Source organism: Typopeltis vanoorti, chromosome 9, assembly GCF_054136105.1.
Source record: "Typopeltis vanoorti isolate ZY-2024b chromosome 9, IOZ_Tvanoo_1.0, whole genome shotgun sequence".
In the NCBI taxonomy this organism is placed as follows: domain Eukaryota; kingdom Metazoa; phylum Arthropoda; class Arachnida; order Uropygi; family Thelyphonidae; genus Typopeltis; species Typopeltis vanoorti.
Window position 1 is genome coordinate 5,674,380 of NC_143557.1, and position 20,464 is coordinate 5,694,843.

A 20,464-nucleotide genomic window follows, 5' to 3' on the forward strand; every position below is an offset into this window, starting at 1 on the left:
CTGTAAGTGCTGGATATCGGTAGCATTCCTGATTGCCCTGCTTATCTTTGCATCATCAGCAAGCAATTGAAAATCTCCTGTTAGATTCTTCCTAATATCATTAATGTATAGACTGACCAACAATGGTCCAAGGACTAAATCCTGGGGTACACCACTGGTCACCATCAATCCGGCAGATTCACACCTACCATATACCACTTTTTGACACCTGTCTGTCAACCATCCACTTATCTAAAGTCATGAGTTTATATTGCAAATCCATATTCTCCAGTTTATGCAACAGCCCTTCATGTGGTATGCTATCAAATGCCTTACTGAAAATCCAGCTGTATCATAGTGGATCCATTCCCTTTATCCAACTCAGCTGTAACATTATAAAATATGAGCAAATTGCTTAACCCATGCTGTTCTTTGCTGAGCATAGCTTATCTCTCTACTCATTTCTCTTTACTGGTTCTTACAAACTTCTCTAAAATCTTCACCACCACATCAGAGATACTCATTTAAATTAAAGATGCCAAGAAATTATATTCGTGGTTTAATCCGTTATCCAAGTGTGAACAAACAAAGTTTGTGCCTGAAGTAACTTCAGGACTAGGCAACTCATATATAGAGACTAATGATTTCACATCACACCTTAGTATCCCATAATGCAAAGTACATATCCTTACGTATCCATGTATAATGTTATGTATTATGGGGATAAGATCTCAATAAAGTGACCTTTATTGAGATCTTATCAGTGAGAGCCAGACCTGGAAGCGATACCAAGGTTGAAGTAATGCAGAAGTCATATTCCACATATGAGTAGTCAAAAAAATGGTGTCACACTTTATTACTAAAATACTCTGGATTAGAGATAGATGTTGAAATTTTTTTCCACTTGGTTATACTATAAATTGAAGATGCCAAGAAATTATATTCTTGGTTTAATCCTTTATCCAATTGTCAGCAAACAAAGTTTGTTCCTGAAATAACTTCAGGACTGAATAACTTATATATAGAGGCTAATGACTTCACATCACTTGCCTTAGTATCGCATAATTCAAAGCACATATCCTTATGGACATGTATAATGCTATGTATTATTAGTGATACGGATAAGTCAGTAACTAGACACATCAGTTTTTTGCACCACCCTTGTACAAAGAACTATCATATATTCCTTTCATTCCATTGGTATCATTCCCAAGCTGGAATTCAAGTTTTACAAACACATCAAAGGCATAGCCGGTTGCTGAACATACCTTTGGCATACAATTTGCATGCACATATAGTATATGTGCATGCAGGTACTACACTAAGTAATAAGGCTGAATCATGTCAACTGATAGTAAGCCTGAAATCCTAAATACTCTTCCCCCCCCCCACCAGTGGGCTAAAATGGATGGCCCTTGGCTGTTATCTTCTTAGTCACTGCTTTTTAAATGGGTTTTGCAAAATGTGTAGGCATAGTAGATACTTATGCATTTTGTGATTCTTTCATCCGTATGCAATTTATTTTTTGATTTTATTGAAATTTGGTGTTTGGAATTCCAAAAAAACAGTGTCAGACCATCTCTTTTGTTTGAGTTGAATGCAGAACTTAAAATATGTTTTGCTTTGGAATTTAATATAATTTGCAATTTTGTTTAAACTACAGTATGTCTACTTGTTGAATTTTGGTTTCAGTTGGATATTTGTTATTGACAGAGTTTGGCAAAATGACTCACATAGTAAATTGGCAAATTCTGCCAATAAATATTGGCAAAATTTTGTTTTGGAATTTAATAAAATTTGATATTTCGGATCTCTGTAAAGTTTTATTAATTCTCTAGAATTAATAAAACTGAATACATTTTTGTATTGAGTTTTATTAGTTTCAACACTATTTTGTGTTGACAAACAGTGAAATTATTATTAACATCTGATCTCCATGGAGTTAGAGACTCATCATGGGAGGGAGGTACATGCTATCACATACAAAGTTCATCCAACTATGCCTTCAACTGATTCATTGTGTGTATTTACAACATACTCAGGCAATACATTCCACTTGCCAACTATTCTCCATGTAAAGAACCTACTCTACTCACACTTTCCTTATACAGTTTCCAGGGATGGCCTCTTGTCCCCCCCCCCCCCACACGCATACCCTTCTTCCATTCTATGAAAAATCTCTTCCATGTCAGCCTAATAACAATCCCTGACTAGCTTATATGTCTCAATCATATTCAACCCCCCCCCTTTTATTCATGAAGCTTTGCAGTTTACATTCTCTCAGCTGTATAAAACAAACATTCTCTCAATCTTTTCTCGTACTTCACATTCCAAAGACCACCGACCACCTTTGTGAATCTTCTCTGGACCCTTTATAATATATCCTAATTACAATGAAAATCCAGTGAACAAACCTGCACACACAATAGTCCATATGAGGCCTGATCAACATCTTATACCAGCCGTGGCCAACTTCATTCTATACGAGGCCAATATATGATGAGTGGTAGCATCATGGGCCGCACACTTTTAGACAGAACTTAAATAAAAATAAACTCTGCATTTTTTCAAGGCAATAGTTATATGTATTGAATTACTATATTTGTTAAATCATTTAACTATTGGGAGAACAATATAAAATACTTGAAACTGAGTCTCTGAAACTGGTCACTGTAACCAGAGCAGAGCAAGTGACTTTTAATGATGCATTACTATGGAGCGCATAGAAATCTACCACTCCCACTACTACAACTCACACAGAAACAGTAGATTTTATAAATTGAATAATCTTTTTAAAGCAATTTTGATTCCGTGTTGAGAATATAAATTGTTTCTGTCATCAGAAATAATGAATATAACTAGTATATCAACCAGAAAATCTGCGGTCGAAACTAATGGCTAAATTGATAACACATATAATTTAATATAGTTTTTATCCTGCCTTAGGCCACATAAAATCACATTGCGGGCCACATGTGGCCCGCAGGCCTGCTGTTGGCCACCTACCTATGCCTTATACAATGGCATCATAACCCCTTTATATCTGCTGGTTATGGTCCTCTGCATCATTGCCATTTTCCGATGTGACATCTTCAGAACTTGTGCAATGTGGCCCCTGAATTTCAGGTCCTTGTCCACCACCACCACTCCTAGATCTCTCATCTCCTCTTCTGCCTTTCAAGTTTCCCTACCAAGTGTATACTTCATCCCATCATTGCATACCAAATTTCACAACCATACACTTTGCGACATTGATGAGCAATGATGTGATAACTGGTATCACATCACCAGTTATGTGATAACTACTGCATGTTGCTAATTAAATCCATCCCTGTATTTATATACAAATTGTACAACAGTAGTCCTAAAACTGACCTGTGCAGCACACCTCTAGTGACCTTCCTCTTTTGGGATGTTGCATCCCCATATACAACTTTCTGATACCTATTTGACAGCCAGTTACTGATTCAACGCAGAAGTCTGTTATCCATTGGCATCTGTTTCAGTTTATTTAACAGCTTGTCATGTGGCAGTCCAACAAAAGGTTTTTCAAAATCGAAGTATACCATTATATATGCATCTCCCTTGTACAAGACATTTGTCTCATTGTTATAGTACATGAGTACGAGGTTGGTCTCAAAAGAATTCTCTGCCTCGACCATAAATGGCAACACTGTCGGCAAGAGATTTTTTTTTCTAAGTTGGTACGTCTGTCATAAGCATGCATGTGAAATTGCAAGTCATTCTATCAAGTATTATAGTTTGCTTTATACAGCTGTCTGAAGCAAAAGTGTTGTCTGTATCCCTTGAAATGGATAAAATTGAGGATCATGCAGTTACAAAATTCTTTATGAAAGAAGGTTTAATGCCAAAAGAAATTCATTCGAATTTCATAAAGGTTTATGGGAACTCTTCTCTTTCATTTTCAACAATTAAGAAATAGGCTGCTGAGTTTAAATGTGGCTGTACCAGTCTTGAAGATGATCCATGTGAAGGACGTCCAAAAAGTGTAACAACACCAGAAATCATTGATCAAGTACACGATATGATATTGGATGACCGGCAAGTCAGAGTGTGTGAAATTGCTGAGACTATAGGCATTTAAAAAGAACATGTGGGATATATTTTCTAAGAAGAATTGCATATGAAAAGCTTTGTGCAAGGTGGGTGCTGTGCTTGCTCACAGCAGATCAAAAACACACTCGCATGAAAATCTGAATGGTGCTTGGAGCATTTTAACAAGAATGAAACCGATTTTGTGCATCGATTTATTGGCAAGGAATGAGACTTGGATTCACCATTACACACCAGAATCCAAACAGCAGTCAAAACAGTGGACAGAAGCCGGTTGTTCAGCGCCAAAGAAGACAGAGTTGGTTCCATCAGCAGAAAAGGTTGTGATATTGGTGTTTTGGGATGCTAAAGGAATTTTATTTATTAATTATCTTGAAAAGGGTAGAAGAATAACTGGGGAATATTCCGATCTTTTAACCAGACTAGACGGAAAAATTAGTGAGTTTGCAGAAGAAAAAAAAAATCATCTTTTATCAGGACAATGCACCTGCCCAAAAAAGTGTTTTGGCATTGGGAAAATTAAGGGATCTGCACTATGAATTGTTGGAACCCTGTTCCCCAGATTTGGCTCTCTCTGACTTCTATCTCTTCCCAAAACTAAAACTCTTCCTTGCTGGTCAACATTTTTCTTTGAATCAAGAGGTGATTGCAGCTATAGAGGGGTATTTTGCAGATCTTACTGAGAACCACTACAGGGACTGGATAATGGTCTGGAGCATTGCTGGAATAAACATATTAGTCTTAAGGGAGTTTATGTTCAAAAATAAAAATAATTTTGAAATTATAAATTTATTTTTTCATTGTTAGTCCGAGAACTTTTCAGACCACCCTCGTAAGTAAGCAAAACATTATCTCCGTTTAACAAACCCATGCTGATAACCACAGAGAATACTGCTGTTATCAACCCATTTCTGTATCCTACTTTTCATCAATCTCTCCTAGTACTTTCACCACAATTCCAGATAGATAGGTCGGGCTTTGATTTGCAGCCACAGCTTTATCACTACCTTTATGTAATGGAACAATTTTACCTTCTTTCCACTCCCTTGGAACATGTGTTGTTGTAAGACTTTTATTAAACAGGCATGCCAATGCTTCTGCCAGTTCCTTGGAACATTCCTTTAAGATTTGTGGTGATATCTCATCAAATCCTATCGATTTATTGACATAAAGATTATTTATTTCCTCAAATACCTCCTGCTCACTCAAAATTAAGCCATCCTGTCCTATGTCCTCTACACTTAGGATTCTCATAATTTCATTTCACCCTGATGAGGATGAAACACCTCAACACTGTCTTCTGCAGTAGTTACCATTCTGCCATTTTCATCTGTTGACATCATTTTACCATAATTATTCTTCATTCTACTTGCCACATATCTTAAAAAAAAAAAAAAAAAAAACATCTTTAGGGTTTTTCCTTTGCCTGATTTGCCAATTTCTGCTTGTATTGCACTTTTGTTGTTCTTACTAACTGAGTCACTCTCCTGGCTTGTTCTTTATACTCTTCATGTAACTGATTATTACCTCTTACATTTTTGCAGTTCAGCAAAAATGTGGGAGGTAGTAATCTCTTGTTACTTCCCATACATTGCTAGCATCCTCACTGTGCATCTTCTTTAGGAAGACACTTGTTAGATCTGAAATAGGCGACTTCAAATTTTACATGACGTCACCATTCCAGAATCTAACAATTAACAAAAAATATATATGCATACTTATCTTTTAGCGCAGTGTAACTATGTTTTTTCTTGTAACATTATCTTGTATGATAAACTGTGAATTATGTGAATTTAAATTAACATCATGTCTAGCATGAATGTAAGTCAGCAAAAGGGGCAGATATGAGAGAAATCATTAGTGAAATATTATAAATGAAAGAATGCGTATTATTCAGCAACATAGGGCAAAGATCGCCCTAATACTATAAGAGCAGCGTAAGCACCCACGGGCATCACATTTAAGAAGACATTATGACGCATACGTTCCCGGAAACAAGAAGTCCCGTATGTTGATCGGTGAAGTCACCCAGCCTGAGACCAATGTGTGAGACGATAAGAGAAATTCAAACTCGGAAAGGTGGCACTCTAGGGGAGCGTAAAATACCCGTGACATGGAAGTAAATCCCCCTGTTTTTTTCATGTTCCTGCATTATTCTCTTCGTGTGCTCCAAGAGTTCATCGCAGTTCAGCTCTCATTTTTGAGGGCTAACTTATGAAAGGATCCAGCATGACACCGCAGCAGATTTCGGCAAGATCAACCATAGGCCGTCAATGAGAGGGCAATCGACGTAAAACCTTAGCAGAGAGATAGCGCCCAACTCAGGTGAGTACGTGTAACCCATGTGGCAATAAGATCGAGACAACCAGAATCGAAACAAAGAAGGAAGGATGGAAGAAAACTGATAAAGAAAAGATAAGTACTTTCACTTGTTCTAGCCCCTTTTGAGAATTGACTAACAGTGTTAAGAGAATGCATCTTAAAATTTGTAAAACGGAAGAAAGAGTGAAGAACTAAGATTTATGTAAATGACTATGCTTTTGAAATGAACTTTAAAAACTTTCAGTTAGATAGAGATTCTGTCGTAATTAATCCAAAGAGAGATTATTAATGTGCTAAAATGCCTAAATGTCCAATAGAGCTGTAATTAAGAATGTATTATATGTTGAGTTATTGAATTTGCTAATATTTTGAAGTCAATGCATAATGGTTTTGAGAGTGAGAGAATGGTAGAAGCTTAAATTAGATTTGAAAACTACTTTAACTTGCATGGCATTATATGATGAGTTTAATAAATATTTTGATTCCTTACTTTGTGTTTCTGATCATGATGACTGACCCTGACCCTTCATAAAACTTCGAACCCGTGATTGTGTGTGCGTGTGCGGGGATAACCCAATTGAAAATAGTAGGGCACGAATGCAAATAAAATAAGCCAGAGAACCCAAGACTTTTAAGAATTCAGTTAACATTATTAGTGGCACCTGATAATCTATGTTTATCCTAAAGGTTAAGTTTATCTCTAACTTTAAGACCCAGGCTGGCGCAGATAAAAAAAAATAAATTTTGCCTGAATGACCAGGATAACTCATAGAATTCAGGGAACAGGTAATCTCTGGTGGCCCTTAAAAGGTTAAATTAAGTAAGAAAAGGTATAAAAGAAGCGAGACATAATGATAAGACTAAAATTAATGAAGATCAGATAACAATGGTGCAACCGACTTAACAAAGAGGTACATGCGATAGAATTTGATATAGCAGCTAAAGTAGGAAAGGATAATTATTATTATTAAACAAGACCTCATGGAGTCAAAGACTCATCTAGGAGGTCCTTTTATCTTACACACACATCTCATCATACCGTGTCTTAAACACATTCAAACTACTTGCAGACACCACGCTCTCAGGCAAGGCATTCCAATCACTCACAACTCTGCACGAAAAAAACCTGCCTCTCACTCCCTTACTCACACCCTCCTTATACAGTTTCCAGGGATGACCTCTGGTTCTCCCCTGATCTCCCACTATTCTCTGTAGAACTTCTCCACCATCGATCCTATAACAACCCCTTACCAACTTGTAGGTCTCTATCATATCTCCCCTCTTCCTTCTCTCCACGAGACTCTGCAAATTACATCTTTTCAATCTTTCCTCATACTCAACATTCCAGAGGTCAGAAACTACCTTAGTCAGTCGCCTTTGGACCCTTTCCAACATCTCTTCATCCTTCTGAAAACCCGGTGACCAAATCTGGGCACAATAGTCCAAGTGTGGCCTAATCAAAGCCTTATACATTGGAACAAGTATCTCCCTACTTCTACATGTCAGTGTCCTCCGCATCATTCCCAGAAGTCTTTGTGTTGTCTTCACAATTTTGGCGATGTGTCCCCTAAATTTTAGATCCTTATCCACTATCACCCCCAGATCTCTTATTTCCTCTACTTCCAACAATATATTCTCACCAAGCATAAATTCTGCATCCCATCTTTGTTTTCCAAATTTTAAAACTTTACATTTTGCAACATTGAACTCACATCCCCATTTGCTTGCCCAATCACTCAATTTATTCAAGTCTTCTTGCAAGGCCACAACATCTTCACTACTCTTTATGGTTCGTCCCAACTTTGCATCATCTGCAAACAACTGAATATCTCCATCCAAATCTTCACCAATATCATTAATATATAAGTTAAATAGTAATGGCCCTAAAACAGACCCCTGAGGCACTCCACTAGTGACTTTCCTTTTCCTGGATATTGCACCCCCATACACAACTTGTTGATACCTATAAGATAGCCAGTCTCCAATCCAATGCACTAATCTAATATCCAACCCCATCTGCTCTAGTTTGACTGTCAACTTATCATGAGGTACTCTATCAAAAGCCTTTGCGAAATCCAAGTATATTACTGTGTATCCTTCTCCTCTGTCCAAGGAAGCAGTCACTTTATTGTAATAAGTAAGTAGATTACTAAAACATGACCTCCCTTTAGCAAATCCATGCTGTCCATCAAAGATTATACCATTGTTGTCAACCCAACTCTGGATCCTAGTTCTCACAAGCTTCTCCAACAACTTAACCACAACACCTGACACACAGATAGGCCTATAGTTTGATGCTTGAGTTCGATCACCTCCTTTATGAAGTGGCACAATCTTGCCCTCCTTCCACTCTTTAGGAACTTGACCAAGTACAAGACTCGTATTAAAAAAATATGTCAAGGCAGGTGTCAACTCTCTGGCACACTCCTTCAGAATACGTGGTGATATATTATCAAGTCCCACAGCCTTATTTACATCTAGTTTACTCAACTCCCCAAACACCTCTTGCTCACTTACAGTCAGTCTCTCCTCCCCATCATCAACTGCTCTTAATCTCTCCATGAAGTCACATTCACAAGATTGAAAGATCTTTATGAATTGCTCATTAAGTATCTCCACAACACATTCTGCAACAGCTGTCTTTATACCATTTCCTCCAATCAATGTCATCCTTCCATAATCATTCTTTCTTTTGCTGGCTACATATCGAAAGAACTCCCTAGGATTCTTTTTGGCTTCATTAGCTAACTGCTGTTCATACCTCTCTTTAGCTACTCTCACCAACCAAGTCATCCTCCTTGCCTGGTCTTTGTAGACCTCATGAAATTGGTTACTTCCACTTCTCTTATGCTGTCTCCACAATGCCTTTTTTTTCTGTATTGCATGCTTAATCTCTTTATTCATCCATCTCACACCTACCTTATTTAACCTTCTCACCCGTGGTATACATTTAGACATTGCATCTACTAAATAGTTTTTGAAAATCCCCCAAGCTGCATTGATCTCTTTTCCAGCTAACTCCTCATTCCATGCTACATCTGCAAGCTGTCTCCTGAGCTCTTCATAATCACCCCCCTTGTAGTTCCACATATACCCTTTTTTCACAGGGGTCCTTGCACTGCTGGCAACCACCCAGGTAATCACCTCATGGTCACTTTCACCAATTGGTGGATGATTTGACACCTCATTTATAATTACATCCTCCGATGAGATGACCAAATCCAAGACCCTTAATCCTCGTGTGCCCTCTGTTACATACTGTCTGAGGTAGTTATCCCTCAAAAACTCAAGAAACTCATTTTCTTTACTTCCAGTCGCTATCTCTTCAATCCAGTCTATATTGCCATAATTAAAATCACCCATAATGATCACCCTTTTCTTATTTGCTTGGCTTATTTGACTATACATTTCACTATCACCACCATCCACATTACCAGGTCTATAACAACATCCCACCAAGTATTTGATTCTATTCACCTCTATCTCACACCATACTGCCTCAAAACCACTGGCCCTATTTCCCTCTTGCATCTCTACCTTGTATGGACATAACTCTTTCTCTATCATCAATAGCACTCCCCCTCCCTTTTTATCCCTTCTATCCTCACGAAACACATCATACCTTTCCATCTCTATTCCTGTCAGGATGTCGTCCTCATCTAACCATGTCTCACTTATTCCAACAATCTCTGGGTACACAGACACAATTAGTGCAACTATTTCATCCGCCTTGTTTCTTATGCTTCTAGCATTGGTATACAAACACAACAACTCATTTCTGGATCTACAGCTAGTTCCACTGTTACCATTCACTCGATGTGCTCTCTCCATGCTGGACTGGGGCCATTTCTCTTTCTGCTTCTTCATTTTAGAACCCTTTGCAACAACATCTGTTTCCTCTTGATCCCTGGTCATCCCATTACTTTCCTGCCTACACATGCTCTCACCTCCTCTTGGAGCATCCACCTTTCTCACGCTGTGTATCCCTGTCCACCCTGGGCCTCCCCGTTTCCCTGCTCCTCTTGCACACCCATTCTCTCATTTTCTATACTCATACCACTCACCTCTCCATTCATTTCCACTTCTTCAATCTCTCCTGTCTTACTCTCCTGCTCTTCCACATCACTCCCCTCTCGATCTGATTCATTTTCTCTATTCACTTCTCTACCTTCCAGCAGCAGTCTCTGCAAGCGACTCACACCATAACCACTCAGATGCAGTCCATCGCTCCCATACAGCTCACTTCGTCCCTCAAACTCATTCCACACATTAACAAACTGTACACCCATCTCCTCACACATTTCAGCCAGAATACCATTCATAATCCTTGCTCTCCGCCTCATTTCACCACAATCATACCTAGGCAACACACTGACCACCCTTCCTGTCACACTATTCTCTTTTATCTTTCCAAGCAGTCTCTTGACATTCATTTTGACATGCTCTTTGTTCTCTCTCAAATCATTTGTACCAATTAATACAATTAACTCTTTTGCTCGCTCCCGCCTCATATCCAATGCCTCAATCACTCTACTTATTTTACCACCTGGAAAACATACCTTGTGCATTTTATCCTCTTGCACACCTTTAATAATGGAGTCGCCATACAACGCCACTCGCTCATCTTTCGTTAACTCTTTCATGCCATCATGATTTATTTTAATAGTTTTGACCTGAATTCTCTTAATTTCATTCCGCATCCATTTCATTTCTTGCCTCATCCAATCTAATTCACTTTCCGAACCTTGCGACACATTCTCTCTATCATTAAATCTTTCTAACTTTCTAACTCTCGACCCCCTCTTCTCACATTCCCTCTCATTCATCCTTCTTTGTTTCCGTACTTTCGGTCCAACATACGTCCAACTTTCACTATCATTCTTCTCACTTTCACTCTCATTTATCTTTCTTTGTTTCCGTACTTTCGGACTAACATGCGTCCAACTTTCGCTATCATTCTTCTCACTTTTACTGTCATTCATCTTTCTTTGTTTCAGTACTTTCGGTCCAACATGCGTCGAACTTTCGCCATCATTTATTCTTTCGATTTTTTTTACTTGCGATTTCTGCATTACGCAAGTTCTACTTTCATTCGTTCTCTCAATTTCGTTTCTTTCCACCTCACTTTCGTCCCTTTTAACATCCGTTACGGTTGTCAAATCGCTTTTTTTCTTTTTTCCTGATTTTTTAACATTTTTTCGCTTCTCTTGCTCACCATCCATTTCTTTCAAACGTGCAATCGCGACACAATCAGTACTAGCACTTTCTGTCATCAATTTCATATTCGCATTCATTAGTTCTTCGTTCAGGTCACACTTCGCACACACCCTTCTTCCATCCGCACTAAACATCCACAAATCATTTATGTAATCGAAGGAATACATATAACAGACCTCACACTTAACGAAACGACTGAAATCTACATTCAAATCATGGAATGACAATGCCGCCGCCATTTTTTTTTTTTTCTCTCTGCCGGTTACTAGGTCTAATAATAACGATTTCGTAATTTAGTTTAGACAAGAAAAAAAAACCCACACTAATAATACCGGTAGCGTACAACGTTTACAGCCACTCTTACTCAAACAATTACGCATATATACTTAATTATTCCTAGTAAAAACTTATCTGAATCAGGAGCTCTTCAAAACACGTCCGCAGTACTTGGCCCACTAGCGCCCCCCATAAAGTTAATTATATTGCCTCGATATATCAATATCAGAGATATATGACGCAACACACTGCTTCAAGCAGTCTTCTGAGTTTATCATAATCACCTGCTGCATAATTCCAAACGCACTCAATCTTAACTGAAAATGTGACATGCTCAACCAACTTACAAGACAAATCTGTACAATCACTCTCTACAGAGGCAAACAGGCTGCTGTTTTATTTATGGACAAAAACTCTGATACTGTTTCAAATCCAGAACTCTCAAACCCAAATGCTGTTTCCAGGTAATTCACTCTTACGAGCTGCCTTCAGCTATCTTTCTCATCTATATCCTTGCCAATCTAACATTATGAAAACATAGCCCTAAACTCTGCATCTCAAATTCACAATATGGCTATGCTAAGGTGATTACATATTTTCCATTTGGACATGCGCAAGGGATACATAAGAAACATTTTTAGCATAACTCAAAGCAAACACTCAAGGATCCATTTTGTCATTGAAAACAATAACTGTCTGTCTTCATTGACACTCTTGTTATCTTGCTATCAGATAGATATTTATTCTTTTCAATCTACAGAAAACCCACACCCACATTGGAAGGTACATCCACCATCCCTCCCAAAAGTATGGTGTTAATGGTGTCATCTTAGCAAAGAAAGCTAGAATCATGTGTGTGATGCAGTTGAATTTGTTAAAGTTTAGGAAATGATGTAGTGCCATGGCAGATTCTAGAAATAGTGTGATTTAAATCTGTTTCTGTATAGGAGAGAGGTTTCTTTCATTGGATCTAGTGGTCTGTATCCATGGCATGGTTAGCCATTCCAAAACGACTGTAGTGTAGGTGAAAAATGTATTTTTAGCCTTCTTCTGGGTAGATATTGGTATTTCTTCCTATTTGTGCAAAGTATTTAAGCTTTCAAAAGCATGGGATACTGTAGACTCAGGATGGTTCAGATGGCAGAGATCTTGATGTGGATGGATAAGGGTAGATAATTTTTAATTAGGCTAAAAGGAGGTCTGTATGTTATACTTTTTAAGAATGCATGCAAGTTTTTTGAGAGGTGAAACAGTTATAGGGGATGGCAATGGATTTTTCGTGTTTTGGATTTTGTGGAAACTTGGGTTGGGTTGGTCAGAGAGCTCTGTTGATTTTAAGGGGAAGAAACCGTTGGCTAAAATTGTGTCCCAAATATATTAATTTTAGTACCAATGTGCTCCAAGTAGATGATTCTAGCTTTCTTTGCTAAGATGACACTATTAACGCCATACTTTTGGGAGGGATGGTGGATATACCTTCCAATGTGTGCGTGGGTTTTTCTGTAGACTGAAAAAGGGTGCATTAAGCTTCCGAAGATTTGGGAAACACTCATCACCAGAGTTCCCACCTTACATTCCAGGCCACCTACGACTGCCCTTAGAGGGCGCTCTACCTAGATAGGACTTTAGTGTCACCCACGTGGTTGGGCTTAGTATTGTTTGTTATTTGTGCATATGTTACATTAATTTTTTTGTAATCCCCGTAGATGTCCTAGTGACTAGGACGAAATATAGGAAGTATTAAAGTCTATTTTAATTCTTTTTGAGTGTTGTTAAAAAATCCATTAAGCCTCCAACATGATGTCCTCACAGCACTTAAGCCTCTTCACACGAGATACTAAAATGTTTGTTACAAAAATAGGGGGAGGTGAATTGGCATTGCCTCTGATAAGCTAAGTCTCAACTCAGGTAAGGTTCCAGGGAAGTGGAAAGAGGGAAAAATAATTCCATTGCATAAAGCAGGCTCTAAGACAGAGGTATGAAATTATAGACCTGATCAGCTTCTTTGGACTGGTTATTAAGTTATGGGAAAAGTTGGTTAAGAGTAGAATTCAGGAATGAGTGGATAAGAGTATGAAACTTTATGGGAGGCAGAATGGCTTTGTGAAATAGGCCTTGTCTTAGTGATTTATTCACTTTCTGTAATAATGAAATAGTTGAGTTTCATAAAATGACTATACCATGATACTGCTGTACTTTGCAATTTGACAAGATATCACAGAGAACCATAAATTGGAAACAAATGGACATGAATGATGGTTGAATATGAAAAGAAAAGTGAATGTACTTTAATTTGTAAGACTCTTAACCTTACAGTTTATAGTAAGCATGTACTACCACTTCTTCTCTTGCTTTTAAGTCTTTCCTCAAAAATTAATTGTGGATAGTTAGGCTGAAATGCATGTGTGCACATGTGCGCACACACACAGTGTTGAATAAATTAATTTGAAAAATTAAGGTATGGGAAAAGTTGGTCAAGAGTAATATTTTAACCAAGTAGAAAATTAACCAACAAAATTAAAAACTGTTGTATGCAATTTGTTCACCCTATTTGCTACTAAAGGTAGAAAACATTTTGTCTTTTTCTAGAAGATTCTGATAGATAATTGCATTAAAAGCTGTTGTTTTGAAGAAAGGAAGTTGTGATGTGATGTGTAGAAGATTCATTCTACAACCCATTAGGTTGTAGAATGCCAAATTGATCAATTTGTCAAAGAGAAAAGCAAATATTAGTAATTTAAATAAAAAATGAAATGAAGATGTATTTGTAAGCTAGCTCAGTTATCACAAGGCTCTTACTATTTTGTATGTATACATATATTCTGTTCATTTGCAAGCATATTATTATCTTTTGTGATTACATCCAGCTTTTAATTCAAATGAAAAAGCATAAAGTAAAATAATTCTAGTAGAACTAGACATTGTGGTTATAGAATGTTTGATGTATGGCAGAAGTTGCCTCAGATTAAGGGGACCTTTAAAAATACACCAATAAAATACAAATATAAAGATTCTTTAGGGACAGTGTCTTGAGCAGTATGCTACCAAGACGTTGTATTCGAAAGGTTATAAACAGTAAGCTTTATGTTACACTTCTGCCATAGACTTGGATTTGTTTATAGATATCAAAGGAAACATTTTCTACTCAGAGAGTAGTTGACTTCACTACAAATAGTCCAAAGTGTCCACTACAATGGATAGCATGTTTTCATTATATCATATATATAATAGCTTATGTCTAGCAAGAGATATTTCTTAGATGTGTTTCGATTTTTGTTGATCTGTCCACCTTTTTGAATTAAATTGTTGACTGTCAAATAAAAGTAAGCACTTGTATTGGGAAATGAAAATAATAAAATAGTTAAAAACTTTGATTCCTTTTTCTTAAGCCTATGTTATTTGTAACAACTCAGAAAAGTTAATCCTTCATATATTTATTTTAGCCCTAAACGAAAAGGAATGACAAATCTCTTTATACAAGTTCTGAAAAATGAAAAACTTTTGGGACTTTGGAGAGGAACTGTACCAGTAAGCATTTTATTTTTAAATGCTGGTAGTTTTTAGTTATGTTTATATGCATGTGTTTTTTAAGTATTTGATTAAACTGTAAAGTGGATGTATATGCAAGTCTCAATATGCAAGTAAGTCCTGTCACTAAGGACAGGACTTACTTGCATATTGAGACCCATGAAGTTTCCATAATCATAAAATGATATGAATACTGGAGTAAAATTATTTATTGTATGAGGATTTCTTCATTGTAAGTGAAAAACAACAGTGATAAATTTAAACCAAAGAAACAGCAAAGTACATAAATTACAGCAGTTGTTTGATTAAAAACACTGTTGGGCTGGCTGGTGGTGAAAAAAAAAAAAAAAACCTAGTTAATACAAATCTTTAAAGCTACCTGTGGCATGACTATAAACAACAAATTACATATTAACCACACTAATTAACTTTAATGAAATGAAAGTACAGATATTTCGTACTGAAAATAACAGTACATCATCAGTGCATAGAACCAAGCAAATCAAAGAAACGGGAATACAGGTACACACAACAATCAGTTTACCATTTAAAAACAGTTGCTGCATGCTATAAATTAATACTAGAAACTAATATATTAATAAATAATATTAAAACTATTTTTGATGGTTACATAAAATGAGAATCTCCCAAACTTTTGGGGGAGAGAGACAATCATTCCAATTCAGGTTTGGCCAATGTTAAAAGGGCTTCACAACTTTCTTTGAAAAGGCGTTCATATTTAAAACTGCTTCTATGGAGATGAGCTTCATCCTGGATACTGTGTTTAGTGTCAATACTATGTTCTGCCAGACCAGACTTTTGAGGTTTCATGTATTCAATATAATACTGATGCTCATTAATTCTCTTTTCCACAGAATGGCCTGTCTGTCCAAAGTATGTCAGATTACATTCACAAGATATCTGGGAAATGCCAGCTAAGGATAGAGGTGACAGTTTGTCTTTTGTAGATGGCAACAGATGAGAAATTTTGTTGATAGGAAAATATGTGGGAATGAGGTGATACTTCTGCAAAATTCTGCCAATAGGTCCAGAAATATAAGGAATTGGAACCCTGCGGTCTGTTGAAGAATCCTGAGGTGTTGGAACATAGGAGTCAATTATCTGCTGGATTTGATGAGTGTTGTAACCATTAAATTTCATTACAGTTTTGATAGTGAGAAGTTCTTGTTGTAAGCTTGAGGAAGAGGAGTATACATTATGCGCTCTATTAATTAAAGACTTGATAACACCAATTTTTTTTTTTTTTTGTGGTGTGATGAGGAGACTTTCGATGAATGTATCTGCCAGTAAATTTTTGATAAACACTGGTTGATAAATTACTGGAGGCTGTGCACGTAAGAAGGATGTCCAAGAATGGTAAGCTTCCAGTCTTTTCTTTTTCCATGGTGAATTGAATGTGCGAATGAAGGCTATTGATCTGTCGTAGGAAAGTGGTAAGTTCATTTTCAGAATGAGGCCAAACAGCAAAAATATCATCAACATAACGAAATCAGTGAGAGGATTGGGGATGAATGGATGAGAACAAGGTATCTTCTAGTTAGTTCAAAAAATCGTTATCCAAGGTGAATGCTACACAAATTCAAAAATCCTCTTGAACTCATAAAGCATGATGTGCTCTTCAGTGACCTCCATAGTAATAAAGGGTTATTTAAACAATAACTTATGCATGATGTTCTTGCAAAGTGGAATTCCTTAGAATGAGGCTGTCTCAGCTTAGTGATATTTATAAAGCTTTAAAATTTCATGTAAAAATTCATATTATATTAAAAAACGACATTACTTTTGGAATGACCCTGATATGTTCTCTTTCCTGGGTGAGGCCACCTTCTGGAGTGAAGTGGACGTTCATAGCAATCTACATCAATGTTAAAATTTCCATTATATCTTCCAGAAGTAACTTTATATATAAGAGAGAATTCTTGCATTTTCAAGCAGATTGGAGTTAGACTAGTAATAACGCAAGCTGCCTCAAAAGATATTGTCCTGTATCCTTTAATTACTTATATGGCTATAAGGTATTGAATTCTCTTCAACTTTTGTCAGGTTTTCTTAGATTTTAGTGCATATTTCGAAGCAGGTGCAGTATAAGATATCAGTGAGAGCATTTCTTCAGTATATGTGTTTTCAGTGCTCAATGGCCAAATCAACACTTTATCCTTGCCAACTTAGCTAGAAGGTTTACTATTTGTAAGCTACTATTTGATGGTAAATTTTTCATCTATTGACACTTTGTCTAATCAAGAGACCTATTAAACAGCAATCAGTATATATATTTAGGCCTCAATCACTCTGTTTATAGCCAGTAAGCTAAAATCCTAAATTCTTGAGATAGCTCACTGGCTATCTCAAGAACTTCCCCATTTAGAAAGACCATTATAGATTGTTTTGATTTTTTATATGAAATGTGGAATACTTTAGACTTGGTGCTGTTGAGGGTAACTTCTCACATGCCCACTATGCAATTTTAAAGAGTTCATTGGCCGTTGCTTCTAACTGTAAGCCATCGCGGCTGCTCAAATCATTATCATCAGTGAATGCTATGACTTTTGTTTCAGTAGTGAAAGGAAGTCTTAATAAGAAGTCATACTGGATGTTCCAGAAACTTGGGCCACAGCAGGAACCTTGCAGACAGCTTCATTTGACTTTCATTACAGCTGTGGTTTTCAATGCCATGGTTGCTCTTCTGTCTGTGCAATAATTTTTTGTAAGGTAGAGTAGGTTTTTTTGGACATTTGAAAGCTCTTAATTGATTAATTAAAGCTGGCCACCACTTAGCATTGAAGGCATCTTGTACATTGAATGAGATCAGTAGTCTTTTTTTGCTGTAAACTGTCTTCATTGAACTCCATAATTGCGTCTATTGTGCTTGATTGAGGCCTAAATACATACTGATTGCTGCTTAATAGGTCTCTTGATTAGACAAAATGCATTATGCAGCTTATCAGAAGCTTTTCTAGTACCTTACCAGCAACATTTATAAGACTAATTGGCCTATATTTGCTCATTTTTCCTGGTTTGATTATGGGTATACTGTTAGAGCTTTTCTGTAATAAAGGAAATTGCCTTCTTTTTGGGCATTCCTTGTAAACTGTTGTTATGAATTTGGGGAATTCAACAAGCGCTCTTAGGAGCATATCGCTGATCTTCTCCAGGAGTTTTTTCTTGGATCCATTGATCTTAATGTTGACTCGATTTCGTTACATGTAAATAAATTGTCATTAGGAGTGTCTATGTCTGTTTCCATTCTTTGTCTATAAGCTTTGTGGATTTCTTCATCTGTTGTCATCAGGAATAAACTTGTTTATCATAATAGCTGCAGTTTCTGCTAAGTTTTTAGTGTAAGAGCTGTCTGTTTTCTTAATAGTTGATAATATAGGTGTTGCCTTATTCTTGCCTGCTGCTAATTTATATATATACAGTTCCAAGGATTTGATATGATTGAAACAGTACAGTACAGAATTTTTTTCCCTGATTATGCTTTTGCATTTGTAATTTTGTACTGATAGCTGTATTTGGCTTTATAGTAGTTCTGTCTTCTACCCTGTCTTAAATCTTGATTATTATAGGTTCTTTGATATAGTACTGTGCATTACAGGATATTGAAGTAACACTGATAAAATCAACAAACAAACAATCGCTATATATAAGTAGTATAATCATGAGAATACTTCACATATTACATATGCTTGGGTAAAGGTTAAAAGAAGAACATAATTTCTAGTCTAGTATAATTTACTTGAAGCTGTAATCAATGTAGGTTATTTCTGTACACTACTACAGTACTAGATGATTTTCTCTGTTGTACATGCCTATGGTCTTAATTTATTATTATTATTAGATGACACCTCCAAGGAGTCCAAATACTCATTGAGGGAGGGCATCTACTCTACAACTCTCCATCTCCTCCAATAATTACAACGAACTGCATCATCTACACCAACACTATCTACTGTTCACCACCACTAGTATTTTCACAGACAATCACAAACATCCATGCCCATAGTGGGATTCAAACCCCCAGCCTTTTGGCTGGAGAGTGGATATGCTGACCACTCAGCCAACCAGGCCAGCTATTTTATGCTACTTCTCCCCCCCCACATCCACATCCTTGATATGCATGCATATCTCTTCTGCCTGGCATGTTTGTCCCACACTGAAAATTCTACAAGAATAAGTGATTATGTATGCTGTAGAAGTAAGGATGTTTTGATTCCATTGTACAAGGCATTGATCAGGCTGCATACGGATTTCTGTGCACAGATTTGGATGCCAGGCTTTCATGAGGATGAAGAGATGTTGGATAGGATTCAAGAGATGATTGACTATGTTTGTTTCTGGTCTGTGGAATGTAGAATATGAGGACAGATTGAATTGAATTCATCTTCAATATTCTTATCCAAGTCTTCTCATAAGTTTTATTTAGCTACTTCTACACATACCTCAGCTTTCTTAGATTTTTTTCTGAATTCTGAGTGAATGTTTTGACTTAATTTTCCATACGATTTCTTCGACTAATTTTTTAACTTCTAGCATGCTTCATGAAATTGTGATTTTTCTATTCTTGCAAACAACCTCACCACATGCTTCACACAGCGTTTCTTTGACTAGTAATCGAGAAAGCTGAGAAAAAAGACCTAATGTTGAGAGATAAATTTGAATAATGGAATAGTTTGGATACAGAATTTTTATCAAATTGAAGGATTGAAACAGAGATTTTATTTAAGAAGTGCATGAATAAAGTATTCATTCTTGTATAAAGGCTTATATGTTGGCTATTCCTAACTATTATTTTTGAGAATATAACAGTGTATACCGATTAATTATTAATTAATTAATTATATTTATAATAACATTTATTAAATAAAAATAACTATTATTAATTATAATAACATTAATTACTACTTCCAATATTTCAACAAAGTCAAATTGCCATCATCAGGGAACACAGAACAATGATATGTGCATGCAGACACTAATGCTGAGTAAATGAGTTCATTTACCCAGTGCTAATTAGTTATTAATTAAAGATATTATAGTTATTATAATT

At 36.6% G+C, this 20,464-nt stretch overlaps 1 protein-coding gene across 2 annotated transcripts in view; it reads left to right on the top strand.

The window, feature by feature from the left end:
* LOC150102860 (mitochondrial glycine transporter-like) overlaps nt 1-20,464 on the top strand; it is a 203,470-nt gene that overhangs the window by 45,771 nt on the left and 137,235 nt on the right. For both annotated transcript variants that reach the window (XM_090398598.1, XM_090398597.1), the window contains exon 4: nt 15,312-15,396. In XM_090398598.1, the coding sequence (XP_090254724.1) occupies nt 15,312-15,396 (85 nt within the window). The remainder of the gene's footprint in view (nt 1-15,311; nt 15,397-20,464) is intronic.